General features: G+C 53.6%; 1 protein-coding gene across 1 annotated transcript in view; it reads left to right on the top strand.

Moving 5' to 3' along the window:
- The window catches only part of SH2B2 (SH2B adaptor protein 2), a 35,179-nt gene extending 21,458 nt beyond the window's left edge, over positions 1 to 13,721 (top strand). The window contains exons 7-12 of the mRNA XM_044675632.1: positions 582 to 673; positions 3,913 to 4,007; positions 4,104 to 4,274; positions 5,356 to 5,552; positions 11,858 to 12,029; positions 12,952 to 13,721. Of these exons, the coding sequence (XP_044531567.1) occupies positions 582 to 673; positions 3,913 to 4,007; positions 4,104 to 4,274; positions 5,356 to 5,552; positions 11,858 to 12,029; positions 12,952 to 13,286 (1,062 nt within the window). The 3' untranslated portion in view covers positions 13,287 to 13,721. The remainder of the gene's footprint in view (positions 1 to 581; positions 674 to 3,912; positions 4,008 to 4,103; positions 4,275 to 5,355; positions 5,553 to 11,857; positions 12,030 to 12,951) is intronic.
- The last annotated feature ends 4,325 nt before the right edge of the window (positions 13,722 to 18,046 follow it).

Below are 18,046 nucleotides of genomic sequence, written 5' to 3'. Positions count from 1 at the left end.
GCCGAGCGCTGTCTTATTACTGAGTTCTGCCGAAAGAAGACTTTGGTCTAGAAATTTGCCCGTCGAGTTGGGGGTTGCGTCATCAGACCACAGAATTTCGGAGTTGGAGGGGCCTTCGGGGCCAGCTAGTCCAACCCGTCCCAGGCATTCATAGGAACCCAAGAACAGTGTCAAGGGGAAGAACGAGGCTCTCTCGGGTCATTTCCCCCCCACTTAGCCCTTGTGACTCTGTGTTGGGGGGCAGAAAGAGGGGCTCGTGGGTCTGTGGCAGTTAGGATGGGATGGTGTAGTGGGCCCTGAGCCTGGAGTCGGGAAGACCCAAGTTCAAATCCAAACGTAGACCCTTACTGGCCGCGTGACCCTGGACTAGTCCCTTCACCTTTGTTTGCCTCAGTTTCCTCATCTGTAAAATGGGGGTGATAATAGCGCCTACGTCCCGGGCCATTGCGAGGATCGGGTGAGATACTCTAGTGTGAAGCCTTGAGCCCGGCAGCTGGCCCTCCGTAAGCACTTTATGCCCTGAAACAAAACGATGCGGTTGGGGCGGTGGTCACTCTCTGTCTTCTTCCCCTCGGCCTTAGGTGGAGAACGGAGCCGAGTACATCCTGGAGACCATCGACTCCCTGCAGAAGCACTCCTGGGTGGCCGATATCCAGGACTGCACAGACCCAGGGTAAGGAGGGGCCGGAGAGGAGGCAGGGAGGGCAGGAAGCTTCCACCTTGGATTCTGCCAGGAAAGGGCCCCCGAGGCCCCTGGTGTGGCCTTGAGGCAGATGGGGAGGCGTGGACGTGGGCCCCCCTTACTTCTCTTTTCCCTCCCAAGTCCGGGGCTCGGCGAATTGCACATTTCCTGTGTCGTGGGAAGCCCCCGTCAGTCACGTCGGGCTGGTCAGGGTGGGGCCCCCCCTGCACACTCACCCTGCCCTTCCCTTCGGGATCGGGGACACCCCACACTCCCCCGGGCTGACGGAAAGGCCAGGAGGGCAGCTGAAACCCTTCGGGGGGAGAACACGCCCCCCCACTTCCTCCTCCTCTTTCCCTCGTCCACCACATCCCAGAAACGAAAGATTCTTTTGTAAGCCAGCCTTCGGGGACGGTCACCCAAGCGAGCGAGGCCGCAGCGAGTCAGACGAGAGGGGGTGCTCCCTGGGTGAACCTCTTCACCTCGTGAGCCTTGCCGTGACTGGGGGGGAGGCCGTGGGGCGTGGAGAGTCCTCAGAGCAGGGGGCCCGGCCCAGGGAGCCAGAGGGGCCCACGCAATGGCTACTCGGTCAGGCACCACACGATTGTTCTTTTTAAGTCGCCTGAGGACCTCGGAGAAGTGCCTTCTTTCCGCCTCAGTTTCCTCCTTTGTAAAATGAGAAGGGCTTGGACTAGATGCCTTCAAGGTCTCTTCCAGCTACAAATCGAGGATCCTGTGACGTTGCCCCAATAGTGGGCAGAGCGTGGAGAAAACAAGGGAAGTGGAGGACGGGTTTCGAGGGAGAAACGTCACTGACGACTCCATCGATTGGGCGAGTCTGCCTAGAAGGAACCTCCTGGAACAGAGCTTTAGAGGATGATGGGAGCTGAGCAGGGAAGAAGGGAGAAGGAAATCATTCCAGGCAGAGCAAATGTCCCAAAAGTCGTTAAAAAAAACCCAAACCATCGCCTTCCGTCCTAGAATCCGTACTCTGTATTGGCTCCAAGGCAAAAGAGTGGTAAGGGATGGGGGTTAAGGGACTTGTCCAGGGTCACACAGCTAGCCAGTGTCTGAGGTCAGATCTGAACCCAGGACCTCCTGCCCCCGGGCCTGGCTCTCTATCCACTGGGCCACCCAGCTGTCCCTTGTCATGGGCCATTTAAGGTTTGCGAAGTATTTCCCATAAATATTGTCACTTAAGCCTTACCACCCGGGATCTCTCATCCACGTTTGACAGAGGAGGAAACTGAGGCTGACAGGGTGAAGTGACTTGCCCAGGGTCACACAGCTAGTAAATGTCTGAAGCTGGATTTGAACTTAAAGAAGAGCGTTCCTGACTCCAGACTCAACACTACTCACTATGCCACCAGCTGCCCCAAAAGATATTTAGAGATTTAAAGAGATTTAGAACAGTCTTTCAGGTCATTAAATGCAGCACTTTAATTTTACAGATGGGGAAACTGAGGCACAGAGGGTGGTGGTTTTTAAAGTGGTTTACTCAGGATCACATGACTAGGAAATGTCTGAGATAGAAATTGAACCCAGGACTTCTTGGTGTCAAGTCCAGCATTCTGTTCTGTACGTGCTGTCTCTCTCCCCGGGCATCAAAAGACCCCATTGGAGGCCTCTCTCTGCCATTTTGCTCTGTCAGCCTGGATGAGTCATTTAAACCTCATTTAAACGCTTCCTAGCTAGCTGCGTGACCCTGGGTGAGTCACTTCACTCCAGTCGCCCAGCCCTTCTTGCCCTTCTGCCCCACAACCAACCTTTAGTGCCGATTCCAAGTATCGTCCCTCCCGGTAAAGTGGAGCTCGCCCCGGGACACGGGCAGACCTCCCCCGCGTGGGCTGCTGGAGATCTCCCACGGGAGGAGTAAATCGGGTCAGTGAGGCTCCTCTGGCGCTGTACGAAGGCCGAAGGCCTGGGAGACGGGAGAGAAGAGCGTGTCGTGCCCTCAGGGAGCTCCCGCTCCAACGGGAGAGACCCCACGGGAGTAACTGGGCGTCCACGAGAGACGCCGAGGACACAGGGAGCTCAGAGGGAGGCTTAGAAGCCAGGGAGGCAGGGAGCTGGGCTAAGTCAGGAAGGAGAGCATGCCTGGCATGGGGGTGGGGGGATGCAAGGACAAAGGCCCAGAGGTGGGAGATGGGCTGCCCTCTGCATGGAATGGCTAGTCGTAGAGAATGGGGAGAGGAAGTGGAATAAGCTGGGCAGCCAGGAAGGAGCGGCGCCTGCCGGAGGGTTTTATCTGGGGGTCCCAAATGTCTCGGGGCAGCTCCTGATCACACTATGAATTGGGAGGCCCCTTTGGGGATTCCGGAGGGCGTAGGGAGCCGCTGGAGTTTATTGGGCGTTTGGGGTACAAAAGTCCCTTTGGCAGCGGAGGGGAAGATGGAGCGGGGCGGGGAGAAACCTGAGGCAGGAAAGCCGTTATCCATCTATTGTAGGGGCAGCCTGATGGCTCAGTGGGTAGAGAGCCAGGCCCAGAGACGGGAGGTCCCGGGTTCAAATTGGGTCTCAGACACTTCCTAGCTGGGTGACCCTGGGTGAGTCCCTTAACCCAGCCCTTCCTGCTTTTCTGCCTTGGAGCGAATACTTAATAGCGATTCCAAGACAAAAAGTAAAACCAATTTAAAACAATAAAGAAAAAAGGGAGAAAACACGGGATCATAAACTCCAGCCTCGGTTCACCCCTTCATTTGACAGGACCTGAGCGGAGCCTCCACACAGGGGGTGAGTGGTAGAGGCAGGCCAAGGGGTATAGCGGGTGTACCCCTGAGGGCAGCCCTCCCCAAGGCAATCAGCTCCCCAGGAAAGGCGGTGAGCCCTCAGCTGGGGTCCAGGTCGCCGTACAGAGGGATATTTGTCTCCTTATTAAGTCCAGACGGCCTCCGTGTCCTCTTCCAACACCAGATCGAAGCTCCTAGAATCTCTCTGGGCCTCAGTTTCCTCATCTGTAAAAATGCAGGCCTAGAAGACTCAGAGATCGCTTCCAGTTCTAAACAGGATTCTGTAATCAGAGAGGGAAGGCTCGAGCAAAGGCGTGGAGGTGGGAACTCTGAGGGAAAGCGGACCCTCGGCCTGGAGGCCGGCGGCGCATGTTGCGCCCTGCTAAAGCCCAGGGCGGTCAGCGGCCTGTGGCGTGAGGGATGGGGAGTGCGGAGGGCCACTCTCTCTCTCTCTCTCTCTCTCTCTCTCTCTCTCTCTCTCTCTCTCTCCCCCCCCCGCAGAGACAGCGGGGACGACATCGAGCTCTCGTCCTGTGCACAGGGCGGCTGCCTCCCAGGCCGCGTGTCCTCCTGCAGCTGCGAGTTCCTCACCGACGGTACGTGGAAGGGCAGTTGGGACGGGGAGGAGGGCGGACGGTGCCTCCAGAGGCACCCGGAGGCTCACCCACCCGTTTCCCTCTTCCCGTGTGCAGAGGCTCCGCGGCCCCCAGAGAGGTGCTCCGGGGCGCCCGAGTCATCGATGGCCGCGGTGGTCACAGCCCCGCACAGCAGGGCCAGGGACTCCGCGGGCGAACACCTGACCCACGTCCCTCTCGAGAACTTCCTCCAGACACTGGAGTCTCCGGCCAGCACCAGCCACGCAGGTACCTTGTGCGTGGTCCGGCCCTCCTTCCCCGTTTCCTCCCCCAGCCCGTGGCTGCCTCCAGGGACCCCCATCGCCTGCCCCGCGGGCCCCTCTCGGCGGGGAGACCAGGCCTCTGTTCTCATCTGTGTCGGCCGCTCCTGCTGGAGCTGCTGCTTCGGCCTGTGCCTCCTCCTGGCCGGGCTCCTTGACTGGGCCCCTCTGGCCAGCTGGGCAGCCTAAGTTCACAGAGGAAGGAAATGCCACATTTCAGGTAGAGGTTGCTGAGAATCAGGACGACACTCTTTTCCCTACAAGTGCCCGAGTCCCCTCAGATCCAGCCACACGTGGGACACAGACCTTTGGTTCAGAACCCCTGCCTCAGAGAATGAAGTGACTTGCCCAGGGTCACACGGCCAGAATGAGGCAGAGGCAGGACTTGAATTCAGGCCTTCCTGACCATGAAGCCAGTTCTCTTTCCTCGATGACGCAGTGCCTTCTGGGCTATTATGGCTACATTCCTGGCTATCATCCTCTTCAGAACATCTTTCCCTGCTTTCATCAAGTCCCCTTCAGGGTACAAAGTCCAAGTCGTGTAGACTGGCCTTCAGGGCCCTCCCCATGTGGCCTTTTCTCCCACAATGCCTCCATTTCATTCCCTCTGGTCTCCTCACAGTTCCCACATTGGTCAGACCAGACCCTTGGCTGGACGGAGGGATGCAGACCAGTAGCCGTCTGCATCCTCTAGACTCCCAGCGTTGCTTGGGGCCCAGAGATGCCAGGAGACTCCACCAGGGCCTCCCAGCTGGGCTGGATCAGAGGCAGGACTTGGCACCCTGAGGCCACTCTGCCCCACCCCCATTCCCTCAAGCCCTACCTTGGTCCTCACGCCCAGGACTTTCAGGAGGCTGCTTCCCCTCTTGGGTGTCCTGGCTGCCTCTGAGGGTCTCCCTCCCCACAGGAGGATTTCCTTGTCCACACATGTGCCTCCAGGCTCTGCGCCCTGCCAGGCCCACCTCATCTCACCCGGGCCAGCCGGGTCAGGCCCTTCCTGGGGACCCCCTCATGCCGTCCCACATGGCGCCATCTTTCTCTCTCTCTAGGGGAAGAATGTAGCCAGGCGGATCTGGAGATCGTCCTTTCAGATTATCCCTGGTTCCACGGAACTCTGTCCAGGATCAAGGCAGCCCAGCTGGTCCTGGCTGGGGGAGCCCGCAGCCACGGCCTCTTTGTCATCCGTCAGAGTGAGACTCGGCCAGGCGAGTACGTGCTGACCTTCAACTTCCAGGGCAAGGCCAAGGCAAGTGTGGACGGCCGGGGATGTGTGAGCAGGGCATCCTGCCTACTAGGTGGGGGGAGGATGACGAGGGATGGGGCGCAGTGAGGGGAGGAGCCTTCTCCCCCAGGACACTGGGGGGCCCTTGACCACCAGCATTCTCCTACTGTAAGGCTTGGGACGGGATTGGCCAGGAGCATGTCGCTAGGACCTCCTCTTTCCAGGCTCTCCCAACCAAGTCCTTATTCATAGGCAGCCAGGTGGGACAGTGTGTAGAGAGAGAACCGAACCAGAGTTCAAATGCTGCCTGGTTATGTGACCCTGGGCAACTCATTCTCCCAGCCTCAGTTTCCTCATCTGTAAAATGTGAGGCTAAATGACCTCTAAGATCTCTTCCAGCCCAAAATCTATAAGGTGTCTGTGCCTCAGTTTCTTGATCTGTAAAACATAGGCCTTGGATTCAGGGTCTCTTAAAGTTAAGGTCTCTTTCGGTTCTAATCTATTCCTCTGATCACAACTTACCTGAGGTGGGGAACCTGGTACAAAAGAGGCTTTCACCCCATCCTCCAGAAGGGAAGACAGAGGCCCAGAGAGAGGCGAGAAGAATTCTGAGGACATCACTGGTTCCATGTCTCCTTTGGCTCCTGCCGGCTTTGCTTCAGGCCCCATCGGGAGCTCTCAGGCCTCAAACCAAACTGTCTTTTTAGCCTGGGCTCACAAGAGCCCTGCCTTAGCCGGCTGGGCACTCAGGAGCAGGACAGCTGGGGCTTTCAGGTTCTGTCGCCTCTTGTCTGACCATAGAAAGACGGTCACAGGGAAATTTTTTTCAGAGGACTAGCAGCCCTCCAGGTGACCCAGGCAATAACGTGCGCAGAGAATGCAAGCTTCTTACCATTATTGGCCCAAGGGAGATAGAAATCTTGTGCTTAGACAAGTTGAGGAAATTGAGGCACACAAAGGTTAAGTGACTTACCCAGAGTGTCTCAGTCAGGACTTGAATGTTTATCTTTCTGACTCAAGATCCAGTGTTCAGTTCATTGTAGAATCTATAGAAACCCTAAATTTCTGATTTTCCTTGACTCTTATTTGCTCTCTTTTTTCCAGTTTCACCCATAAATGTCATTGTGATGATCTTGGGCTTAGACCAAGAGTTGTTTCCTCTGCCATTACTTTTCTTTTTTCTTTTCTCTTAAACCCTCACCTTCTGTCTTGGAGTCAATACTGGGTATTGGTTCCAAGGCAGAAGAATGGTAAGGGTAGGCCATGGGGGTCAAGTGACTTGGCCAGGGTCACCCAGCTGGGAAGTGTCTGAAGCCACATTTGAACCTAGGACCTCCTGTCTCTAAGCCTGGTTCTCAATCCACTGAACCACCCAGCTGCCCCCTCTGCCATTACTTTTCACTGTTTTGTGAAGGATATTGCAGATAGATAGATAAGTGGATGGATGGATGGATGGATGGATGGATGGATGGATGGATGGATGGATGGATGGATGGATGGATGGATAGATAGATAGATAGATAGATAGATAGATAGATAGATAGATAGATAGATAGATAGATAGATAGATAATGAATGGAGCAAACTTCATTCACAGAGTCTACTAAAATAAATTTCTTAAAAGAAATTCAGAAGATTCAGTCAGTTTAAACTCATCACGTGGAATTCAAAGAAGATATTGAAAGCAGTCTCACCAGGGTCTTCAGCTGAAGAGGGCGTCTGGTGGCGGACCTTTTCTGGTTCATGGAGGAGTGTTGGAACGCTGAGATCCTGGTGAGACTGCTTTCAATATCTTCTTTGAATTCCACATGGTGAGTTTAAAGACTGACTGGATCTTCCTGAACTTCTCTTAAGAAGTTTCTTTTAGTAGGCTCTGTGAATGAAGTTTGCTCCATTCACCTCCAGGCCTCTGGGTACCTCTAACTCTCGGCTGAGGGTTAAGATCTACCTGGATTAATTAGAGGATCTTAATAATTACCTACTGGATTAGATTCTTATTTCCTCATTTCCTCTCTCTCTTCTTAATTGTAAATAAACTTCCAAAAAGTCAATTTTGACTTGAGATTATTCTTAATTGAGGATTGATAATAATAGTTCAATCCTCTGGCAACCATCTTTTAATATATTGAACCCCAAAACCCCTTTTCCCCCTTATGATAGATAGATAGATAGATAGATAGATAGATAGATAGATAGATAGATAGATAGATAGATAGATCTTCTTTCATCGTTCCCACTTTTAAAATATTCTTAGTACAGGGAACTCCTGATGAGGTACTTCTCTCTATCAAAATCTATCAGCTCCTTCTCTACAGTTTAGAATTTTAGGCAAATGATTGAGAAATTAAGTGACTTCCCCAAGGTCATGCAGCCAGGACTTGACTCTAAAGCTAACCTTCTCTCCTCCACAATGTTTTGCAACAAATAAGTTAGAATTCTAAATCAGTGTTGCCCTTGGCTGTCATGTCTCTCTAATGAGCAGGAATATCAGATGTTCTATAGCACATAGTAAGCAGGAATACCAGATGTGGGCAGTTTCTGGGATCTCTTAACCTTCCCATTGTGATGACTGTTTTACATAAGTTTAACTTCTGGAAGAAAGAAAAAGGAGCAGCAGCAGTGTCTTTTTCCAGTTCCTGTTTTTCAGTTATCATTTTGTTTAAGCTGATCCTTTGGGGCTGTTGTAAATGTATGCCTGCTTGCAGAGTTGTCTTCTCATTTGGAATTAATTAGGACTTTTGATAGACTGCACAAACCTCTAACTGAAATGACTCCCATGTCTGTAACTGACCATCCTGTTAAGAGAGTCCATTTCATTTGGGGGATGATGTTTGGGAATCTTCATGGCCATCAACTTTCCACTCTCCTGGAAGAAAGTATTCGTGAGACTTTCTTTGAAAAGTTGCACCATTACAGTATGATGGAAAGGACCTTCGATTTAGAGGGCCAAGACCTGGAAAATGGAGAGCATAGCCCCTTCCTCCCAGGGCAGTTGGGAAAATCAAATGAGAAAATGTGTAAAGAGCTTTGGAACCTTTGAAGTGCTTTATGTAGTATTTGCTAATTCCTTCTTGTCATTGTGGGTACTGCTGTCGGATTCCAAATCCTGAGCCCCTTTCACTGCTGCCCCCATTGCCTTGCCTGTGTTTCTCATGGACACTTTGGGGGCAAAGTGATTGAGCATTCCATGACTTGATGATCCTTTTGCCCTGGGGCTCACAATGAAGTCAGCTCCACTAGCTTTTTTACTCAGCTCCCTTTGGAGAACCTGTGCTTATCCTTTTGTTTAGCAGGAACTTGATGGGGGCAAGGTTGGTTTTTGAGAACATTAGACGACCCTGGGCAAGTCATTTAACCTTGGTTGCCTAGCCCTTACCATTCTTCTGCCTTGGAACCTATACTTAGTATTAATTCTAAAAATAGAAGGTAAGGGTTCAAAAAGAAGAATGTCAGCAGGAATGTGGCTTACTTCCTCCTGGGTGTATTAACTTGATTATTGTGAGAATCAAATTAGATATTATATCATGAAGAACTTATCTCAGAGCCAGGCACATATTAGGGGCTAAAGCAACATTAGCCGTTATTGGATGAGGCTTTCACATTTAGAATTCTGTTCACCCATGTGAGTCCTCCTGTGGAGGGGAAAGTCTCTCTGGAGCTAATCTCTCTCCAGAAGCCAGGAAAGGAAATCCAGCTACTCACTCACCCAAGAAACAGCCCAAGAGCCAAGTTACTTCCAGGACGCAGGTCACCAATCAAAGATGACCCTCAGTCAAAGAAGTTCAGGACTTTTATAGTCCTTTCTTGTCCCTTCCCCTTTTCACAGGGGCCAATCACAGCTTCCAAATTGCCTAGCACTGCCCAGGGGGGCAGTGTCTGTGGGATCCACTTCTCACCCTCTGAAGGTGTCAACTCTTATCAAAGGATTCATAAGTTTCTGGTTGATTGAGTTAAAAGGGTGGAGCTCTCCAAGTAAGTGATTTGTGAATTCTCTTACTTGATAACTAACAAAGTGTTAAGTAGAGCTGTTTTCAGTTTTTGGTTGATTAAATTAAAAGTTGCTGATTGACAAAGAAAGCTTGATTCACACTTCCCAATTCCAAGAGTTAAATGACTATTTGTAGATGGTTAAAAGGACTTTGACTCTTTCCATCCTCTGTCCCATTTCTGCCCCTTTTGCTGCAGGGTGTAGGTAGTGGAGGAAAAAAAAAAAAAAGAATAGATTCTAAAGCAGAGGTCCTGGGCTTAGATTGTGGCTCTGCTTTGTCTGGGTCATGCTGGACAAGTCACTTCCCCTCCCTGGGCCTCAGTTTCCTCATCTGTAAAATGAGGGCCCCTGAGGTCCCTCCTGGTGCTAAGTCCTAAGATCTCCCTTTCATACTTTTGCAAAGCGTTTCCTGAGTCCCTGTGGTCAGATGACCCGTCACTTAGTGTTTGACTTCTGCTGCTGAGCCCTCTGTCCTTGGCTGCTTTGGCCCCAGGACCGTAGATGTGGTCCGCCGCCATGACTCCTTTAGGCATGCTTCATAAATGGTTTGGGGGTCCTTGGAGTTTTCTTTGTGCTACCCCCCATCATCGGGGATAATTGAGAGTTATAAGTCATTGATCTAGTCCTGGCCGGCAGGAAGAAGGGCACCGGCGTCCCTGTGGGTAACCTTAGATGGCAGCCACAGAGCCTCGTGTCAGAAGGGGAAGGAGTGTGGATGTTGGGTCCGCTGGCCGCAGTCTGGCCCCGAGTCCCGCAGGTGCTCCTGCCCTCTCCTTGGCTAGGAGTAATGTTACACGAGGCTGGCGCACCCCGTGTGGGCATCCCCTCCCTCCAGCGTGCAGCTGCAGCAGCCTCTTGGCAGCGCCCGAGACGTTTGCATATCTTAAAGATCATCTCGGAGTTAATGCCTTCCCCCCAGGGGCTCTTCTCTTGGAATCCGGAGCACCCTCGCCAGCCAACTTCTCTGATAACCAGGCGATTAATGAATTCCCAGGCGGAAGTGCAGTAATTTGTTTTCTTTGTGTAAGAGGCTGACGCTGTCGGCAGACGTTTGGAGCGGGCATGGATGGTCTTCGAAGGTGGATCTGACAGTCTGGCTGGAAATGGGAGAGGGAAGCTCTCAACAGCTTCCCTGGTAGGGGCAGCCCTGGGAGGAACCCCGAGGAGAGCTCCCAGAAGCCCTGGGCTGAGGGACGCCATCCAGGCTGCCGGGTTTCTGGGTCCCGTTGTCCAAGCCGAGGTTGACCCAAGGTCCAGCTGATCTTCCTTCAGCCTCCACCCAGAGGAGACAAGAGGAAGTTAAAATTGCAGAAATGGGAAAACCTGTCCAATCGGAGCAGCTCGTGGGGGGCTGCCTTGGGTTGTTCAACTGGGCAGCCACTCCCTCCGCTGGCCCAACCTTCCAGCCAAGCCTCCCTTTCTGCAGGACAGGAACCAGCCCAGACGTTGGCTGCCATTCTCTCTCCCCTCCTTATCCACCCAGAGCTGCCCATCTCCCTTTCCCTCACTCGCCTCCTGCTTCCCTCCAGACTAACTTGCTCGAAGCTCACTTTCCCTGGAAAACCTTCTTTGACCTCAGATGACTCTTTTTGGATGAAAAGATCTCAGAGAAAGAGCCGAAGGAGACCCCAGAATTACCTTGTCCCGTTTCCTTGTTTTACATGGAGGGAAACTGAGGCCTTGAGCAGGAGTCAGCCCTCTTCAAAGTCTCAAATTGTTCTCTGGTTCCATGCCTTGCTAGTCTATCTCTCCATAGTCTTGTGGAAGACTTGGGTTGTCTTCTTTGCCAAGCGTCCCTGTAGGTCATGTATGCTTCTGTGTTGGGGTTTTTCAACCTTCAAGGGGACTGTGATTCCCCCGTCAGACTGGAGACGCTCTAAGGGAAGCTACTACATCTTCTCCCTCCAACTCAGGGCACTGCAGGCATTTGAAGGAAGAGACACTGTGGGAGATGATGTCAGAAGCCTCCGTCTTCAACTGAGGCAGACCCTCTTAACACTTAGGATCAGTTATCTAGAGCTGGCGGTCTTAGGGGGCATCTAGTCCAACCCTCTCTGTCCTCTCCTCCCTCCTCCTTCCTCTCTTTCCTTCCTTCCCTCCTTTCCTTCCTACTTTCCTTCCTTCCTCCCCTCTTTCTCTGTCTCTCTCCCTCCCACATTCCCTCCTTTCCTTCCTTCCTTCCTTCCTTCCTTCCTTCCTTCCTCCCCTCTTTCTCTGTCTCTCTCCCTCCCACATTCCCTCCTTTCCTTCCTTCCTTCCTCTCTTCCCTCCTTCCTTCTCTTCCTTCCCTTTTTCCTTCCTCCTTTGCTGCCTCCTCACTGACCCTGGTCTTTTCCCACAGCACCTGCGCCTGTCCCTGAATGATAACGGTCAGTGCCACGTCCAGCATCTCTGGTTCCAGTCCATCTTTGACATGTTGAGGCACTTCCACACCCACCCTATCCCGCTGGAGTCCGGAGGCGCTGCCGACATCACCCTTCGCAGCTACGTGCTAGCCCAGGCCCCCTTGCCCGGTAAGGGGAAGCTGCCTCCACCCCCTCCTCTGCTTTGTGTGGCCCAGACCTCTGCGTGGGGCCTGGCTGCGGTGGGGGCCCATCGGGAGGGGTGGCTGGGTCTGATCCTTCCTCCCTCCCCGGCCGTGTGTGAATGGGTCTGCGGGAACCCTGCCCACAAAGGAGCGCCAGCCGACGGGCCTCCTCCGGGCGCAGAGGCCTTTCCCAGTGTGTGGGGTCCCCAGAGCCCCTCGGCCCCAGCAAAGGAACCCCAAGTTTGAAAGGATGAGCCCGTCTCCTGGGACGGGAAGGTTTATAAAGGCTCGCAGGCGAGGCAGGCTGAAACGGGAAGAGAGGCCGGGAGGCAGGCTGGGAAAGGAAGATGGGGACGGTAATAGGGCCTCCCACCCAGGCTTACGAGGCAGCATTTCTAGAGGCCGCCTGTGCGCCGGGCACTGGTGAGCCCTTTACGAGGATCGTTAACCCTCCCAACGCTCTGGGAGGACGGCCTTATCCCCATTTTACAGAGCAGAAGACGAGGCCTTGGTCACCCGAGCAGGAGGAGCGCCTCGAGCCCAGGCTCCTCTCCCCGGCCTCCCTCCCCGTTATGTTCGGCCCTGAGCTCCCAGAGGGCCGGGAGGGTTTTACTTTGGGGTCCTCGTCCCGATGGCCCTCCCGCAGCAGGCCTGATAGAAGGTTGCTAGAGCAGGAAAGGTGGCCGGGCCGGTCAGAACAGCTCCGTGAGAGGAGCGGCCCGGAGGGCAGCCAAACGGAGATGGGCCGCTTCGGGCGGAGGGAGACGCGGGGGCAGGAACGGAGCCGGTCCCAGAGTGGTGGCCGGAGGGAGGCAGCTGTCCAAGCGCAAGATGGGAAGGAGGGCTGGGGTGGCCGGGGGTGGCCGGGGGGTCCCACGCCCACTGATCTGCTGTGTTTGCTTTGGCAGACCCTGGCCCGGCTCCCGGCGCCGTCCCTCCGCCGCCCAGCTGCTGGAGCGAGCCCCCCACCCAGCATTACTTCTCCAGCTTCGCCCCTGGGCCCTTCCAGCCAGCTTCTCCCTCCGAGGGTGGGGGCGCCTCTTCCTCCTCGGCCTCCTCCTCCTCAGGCACCGCCCCCCACGCGCAGTACCACCGCACCGAGGGCACGCTGAGTGCCCGAAGCCGTAGCAACAGTGCTGAGCGCCTGCTGGAGCCCCCCGGCTCCGGGACCGAGGACTACCATGACAGCGAGGGGGCCCGCAACAGGACCCGGGCCGTAGAGAACCAGTACTCGTTCTACTAGGCCCAGAGAGCTCAGCCTCCCCGGGGCAGGAGCGGGACTCGTGTGGCTGCTGGGCAAGGACACTCCAGGGATTGTGTCGGACCCCTCGAGGTTCTTGGGAATTCCACAGAGGCTGACTGGAATTGCAGAAGTGGCCGGTCTTGTGGGCTGTGGCCACAGCCTCCTCTTTCTTTCCCTTCCCTCTCCCGTGCTCTCCTCTGCCTTGGTCACACCTCCCTTGGTTACTGCTCTGGAAACGTGCCCACTAACCATTCTGGGGGGCGGGGGGTCTGGGTCACTGCCCCGTGGCCAGGACACGGTTTCCTTCCCTCCTCCTCCCTGTCCCTTCCCTCCTCCCCCCATGGAGCGGCCCATGGGTTGTGAGATTGAGTGCTCTGATCCGAAGCTCTTCAGTGAAGATATGATGTGATTAAAGAGCCTGTTTTAGGGACTGCATCAGCTCCCTGCTCTGGACCTCCTTCTTGGCATGTCCCCTCTTTCCATCTTCTTTCCCCCTCCCCAAACCCCCAGATTCCTCCTCCAACCCCTGTTATCTGAGCAAGGAGACAAGCACTAAAAGCCAGCAGAGAATTCTGTGCTTGCCGGACCCTTGGAAGCTTCCTGCCCCTGCTTGCTAGACTTCAGCTTCCTGATCTGTAAAATAAAAAGGCTGGACGAGGTGCTGGGGGCTCGGAGCTAAAGAGGCATTAAGGTGTAGGAGGAGGTCCCTGCCCTCTAGGAGCCTGGAGTTCAGATGGGGAGACAAAAGAAAACTGTCAAATAGAAATGATAAAATAGGATCCGAGCTGTGGAGCTGAAAGGGGCCATGGAGGCTGTAGAGACTCGTTCTGGCTCTTTTCAGAGGAGGAATCTGAGGCACAGAATGGCTGAGTTGTTTGCCCAGGGTTACACAGTGAATAAGCCTGAGGCGGGATTCAAACTCAGGACTTTCTGACTCCCAAGTTCAGCCTTCAATGTAGGAGCTTTGAGATCTGTTATCAAAAGCTGTGTGATTTTTGTCCATTCATAATCTCCATGGCCTTCCATTCTTGCACAATGAGAGGGTGGGACGTAAAGACAACTGAGGTCTTGGACAGCTCCAATTCTTAGGTTTCTCATCCCACCTGTGGGCTTTATGGTGGTCCTTTCCAGACCATCCCTCTAATGGGAGTCTTTGGCCTCTTACACTTCCCAAATCCAGTGGAAGTGGACGAGCTCCTATCTCTCTTCCCCAAACATACACAACTAGCCAAGGTTAGCCTACCTAGCTGAGTGGTGCTGATCAGGTTATTTAGTCAACAAATATGGACCAAATGGTCCTTCCTGCCCAGCCCCACGCAGAGGGCTTTGGGAGAAGTAAGAGTGTTCTGTTGGGAGCTCAAGCGCTGGAGCTCTCTGGATCCATCACTTAAGACAAATGGGACCCTGAGCAAGTTGCCTTAGCTGCAGCGGGACAGAAGTGGGGATGGACTCAGTGACTCCCCGAGTCCCTTCCAGCTCTAAGTCTGGGATCATTCAGCCTTGATGCTCTGTGGACCTATGCTTTCCTCTTGAGCAGATCATTAATCGAATGTGAATGTGGTATTGTCAGACATCATCTGAACAAGATGGGGAGAGGGTGTAGGGGCAACTAGGTAGCACGGTGGATAGACAGAGCACCAGAACTGGAGTACAGAAGACTTGGGTTCAAATCTGACCTCAGACACTTCTAGCTGTGTGACTGGGCAAGTACTCAAGCCCTTGCTGATCTTGTATCTTAGAACTAAGACTAAGATAGAAGGTAAGGGGTACAAAGGTGGAAGAGACAGAACCCTGACACACAACCTAGATATTGCCATCGATTACTCTGAGAGCCCAGTCCATCCACAAGCATTTATTAAGCCCTGAACAGTGGTCAGCCAGTGTGTTAGACACAACCGAAATATTCCCTGTCCTCAAGGAGCTTACGTTCTAAGGGAGGGTGGGGGGAGAGAGTGGAGACAAACATATGTAAGTATATACACATAACATACAAAATTAATACAAGATAACTTTATGGCGGGTGGGGGGGATCTATAAAGACTTCATGTAGAAGAGGACACCTGAGCTGTGAAGGAAACCAAGGATTCACTTAACAGCTTTGAGCCTCAGTCTCCTTGTCGATGGGTAGATGGGTGGATAGATGGGTGGATGGGTATCGATGGATGGATGGATGGATGGATCGATGGATGGATGGATGAAAGAAAAAGCAATGATGGAGAACTTACTATGGGCCAAGCTCATACCCAAAACAAAGGTAGTCCCTGCCATCAGGACACAGACACAGCAAACCTAAGTTAGTGGTAGTCGAGGCAGGCACTATTTGCTTGGAAATTCTCAGGGAAGCATGTGGTACAGCCTTCATGCTCATGGGGAAAGTAAGCATTAAGGCAACATATAACAGGGAGTTATTGATTATAATAAGTTGGAGGGGAAGAGACCGTAGGCCTCCATTCACCAGTTATTGAGCATCTGCTATGTTCGATCCCGGAACTAGTTGTGGAGGAAGGGACACCGATCAATACTCCAAGGAACATACAAGATGTCACAAACCTGCCAACCACTTGGCAGAGATGGCAGGGAGGATTCCAGCCTGGGGAAGGATTTCCAAGGCCACTTCTAGCTCCAAAATTCTACGTAGCTGCTCGTAGGACCATATAGACCCAGCCTCAGCTGATCAGAGCCAAGAGAACGGGAGCCCAGAGATGGGGGACCCACGAGCTTATTTGCCTTGGGACCAAAGAATCATAAAGTTGTAGATTTTTAGAAGTGGAAGGGACCTTCAAGGTGATATAGTCCCGCTCCCCTATTTTGCAGATGAGGAAACTGAGGCAGAGAAGTGACTTGCCTAGGGTCACATAGTATGTGTCTGAGGAAGGATTTGAACTTAGGTATCCCTGACTCTAGATACCAGGCTCTCTTCCTCATGCCACCGACCTAAAAAGCATCTGTCCTGTGTTCAATGAAGTCCTCACTCCCTTTGATGGGGCGAAAGGACACCTTTCCTGGGGCGATGAAAAGGCAGAAGTCTCATCGTTTCTCTCTCTGAGGTGGGACTTCACTTTCTGTTCCCTTCCCACAGGGCTGAGCTTCTCCCCTTTCTCCACCCAGCACAGTGCTTCTTACCTGTTTTGTGTGTCCCGGTCCCTTTGGGGAGGCTGCGAAGCCCACGGACCCCTCTCAGAGCAGCCCTTTGTTGCCCATCTTCAAAGCAGAAGGAAATGCCATGTTCAGTTCAGAGGCTAGCAGAAGCCACGATCCCATTGTTCCCTGCTCAAGTTCAAGGACCCCCCTGAAATTCCTCCACAGACTCCAAACTAGGGACCCTGAACCAGCAGGCTGGTAACCCAAGTGCAGGCTCCCCCACCTGTCATCCTTCTCCCGTCCCCCTTTTCTTCAGCCTGGGGTGGGCGAGCCAGATCAGAGCCATCCAGTCAAGTCCAGGGAGTTCGCCTGACAAGGACCCCTCACTCCCTCCACTCACACTTGGCGGGGCAGGACCCTGGCCTGCTTTGGGGGAGCGACAGCAGCCAAAGGAAGAATCTAAAAACCAAAGGATGGGGTTTTGCTTAGCCTTGGTTTGGGGGTTTTTCCCCTCCTGAAGTTAAATGACCTTGAGGCCAGCTGATGAGGAGAAGCCCTAAAGGGTAGCTTGAGTGGAGGGCGGGAAAAGTCGAGGGGAACCAGCCATGGCTCCCTTTTGCCATCATCCAGGCAAATGACCTCAATGGAATAAGTAGGGGTGGATCAGAAAACAGCAGGATCATGGGTGTCCCGACTGGAAAAGACCCTTAGAGGAAGCTGAGACTCAGAAAGTTAAGCTAGCCCAGTGCTATGTAAGCCTGAAGTAGCAGCGCTGGGATTTGAACCCAGGTCCTTCAGTGGGGCTTCTTCCACTGCAAGGGATTCCCTTGTACTTCCCAGGAGGTCTGACCAAAATCCACCCATTGCCCAGAGGCAGTCATCACGTGGGGCCGGATGCCTGGTTCTGAGGCCAGTGACTCTGTGTGTGTTCCTAACCCTCTCCCTCATCCCCATTTGTGTCCGGAGGAATCCAGGGCGGACTTTCTGGAGAAGCCCCAAAGAACCTCTGCTGAGAACGGAGTCTGGGAACAAGGAGGGGCTCCACCAAGTCTTTGTCTGGGGATAGAGAGAGAAGGGCAGGATGGGGGAGGGCTTGATTGGAGCCAGCTGCTCCCCTAAAGAGAGGGGAGCTCCTCCACAATGTCTGCAGAGAATGGGGCCACCAGCCCCCCCAGTGACTTAGACCCTGGCACCAGGAGCCCTTCTGAGCCCATCTGTGCCTTCCAGACTGAGTCACGTAGGTCCTGGGGGCTTTATTACCCCCATCGAGGTCACAGCTAGCAAAAGGAAGGCAGAACGGGAAGCCACATCTCCTCAGACCCAAGGCAGGCAGATTTTTCCTGTGCCCTCCACCCCTAATTCACTTCCAGTGGATCTCAGGCCCCCAAACTCTGGACGGGGAGGAAGGGGCTCTTAGCCCAGGTAAAGGGAAGGACCTGCTGCAGAATCTGGCTCATATGCGAGTGATGGTTGTTAATGAGCCAAAGGATGTGCCCCAGCCCAGCATCCAGGGACCAGATGGAGAGTAGCCGCCTGCCTGCCCTCTTTCCGTGTTCATCCCAAGGCCATGGTGAGCTACGGCATAAGACAGTAGACCATATGGCCCGGAGTTGGGATTTCATTGATTTGAGGTACTTTTCCCTCCACCAGTGCACACTGACACCATCTCTACAACTCTG

Source organism: Gracilinanus agilis, chromosome 4 (assembly GCF_016433145.1).
Source record: "Gracilinanus agilis isolate LMUSP501 chromosome 4, AgileGrace, whole genome shotgun sequence".
NCBI lineage: Eukaryota > Metazoa > Chordata > Mammalia > Didelphimorphia > Didelphidae > Gracilinanus > Gracilinanus agilis.
Note: the sequence above shows the minus strand (reverse complement) of the source record. Positions and strands in the feature narration are given on the sequence as shown.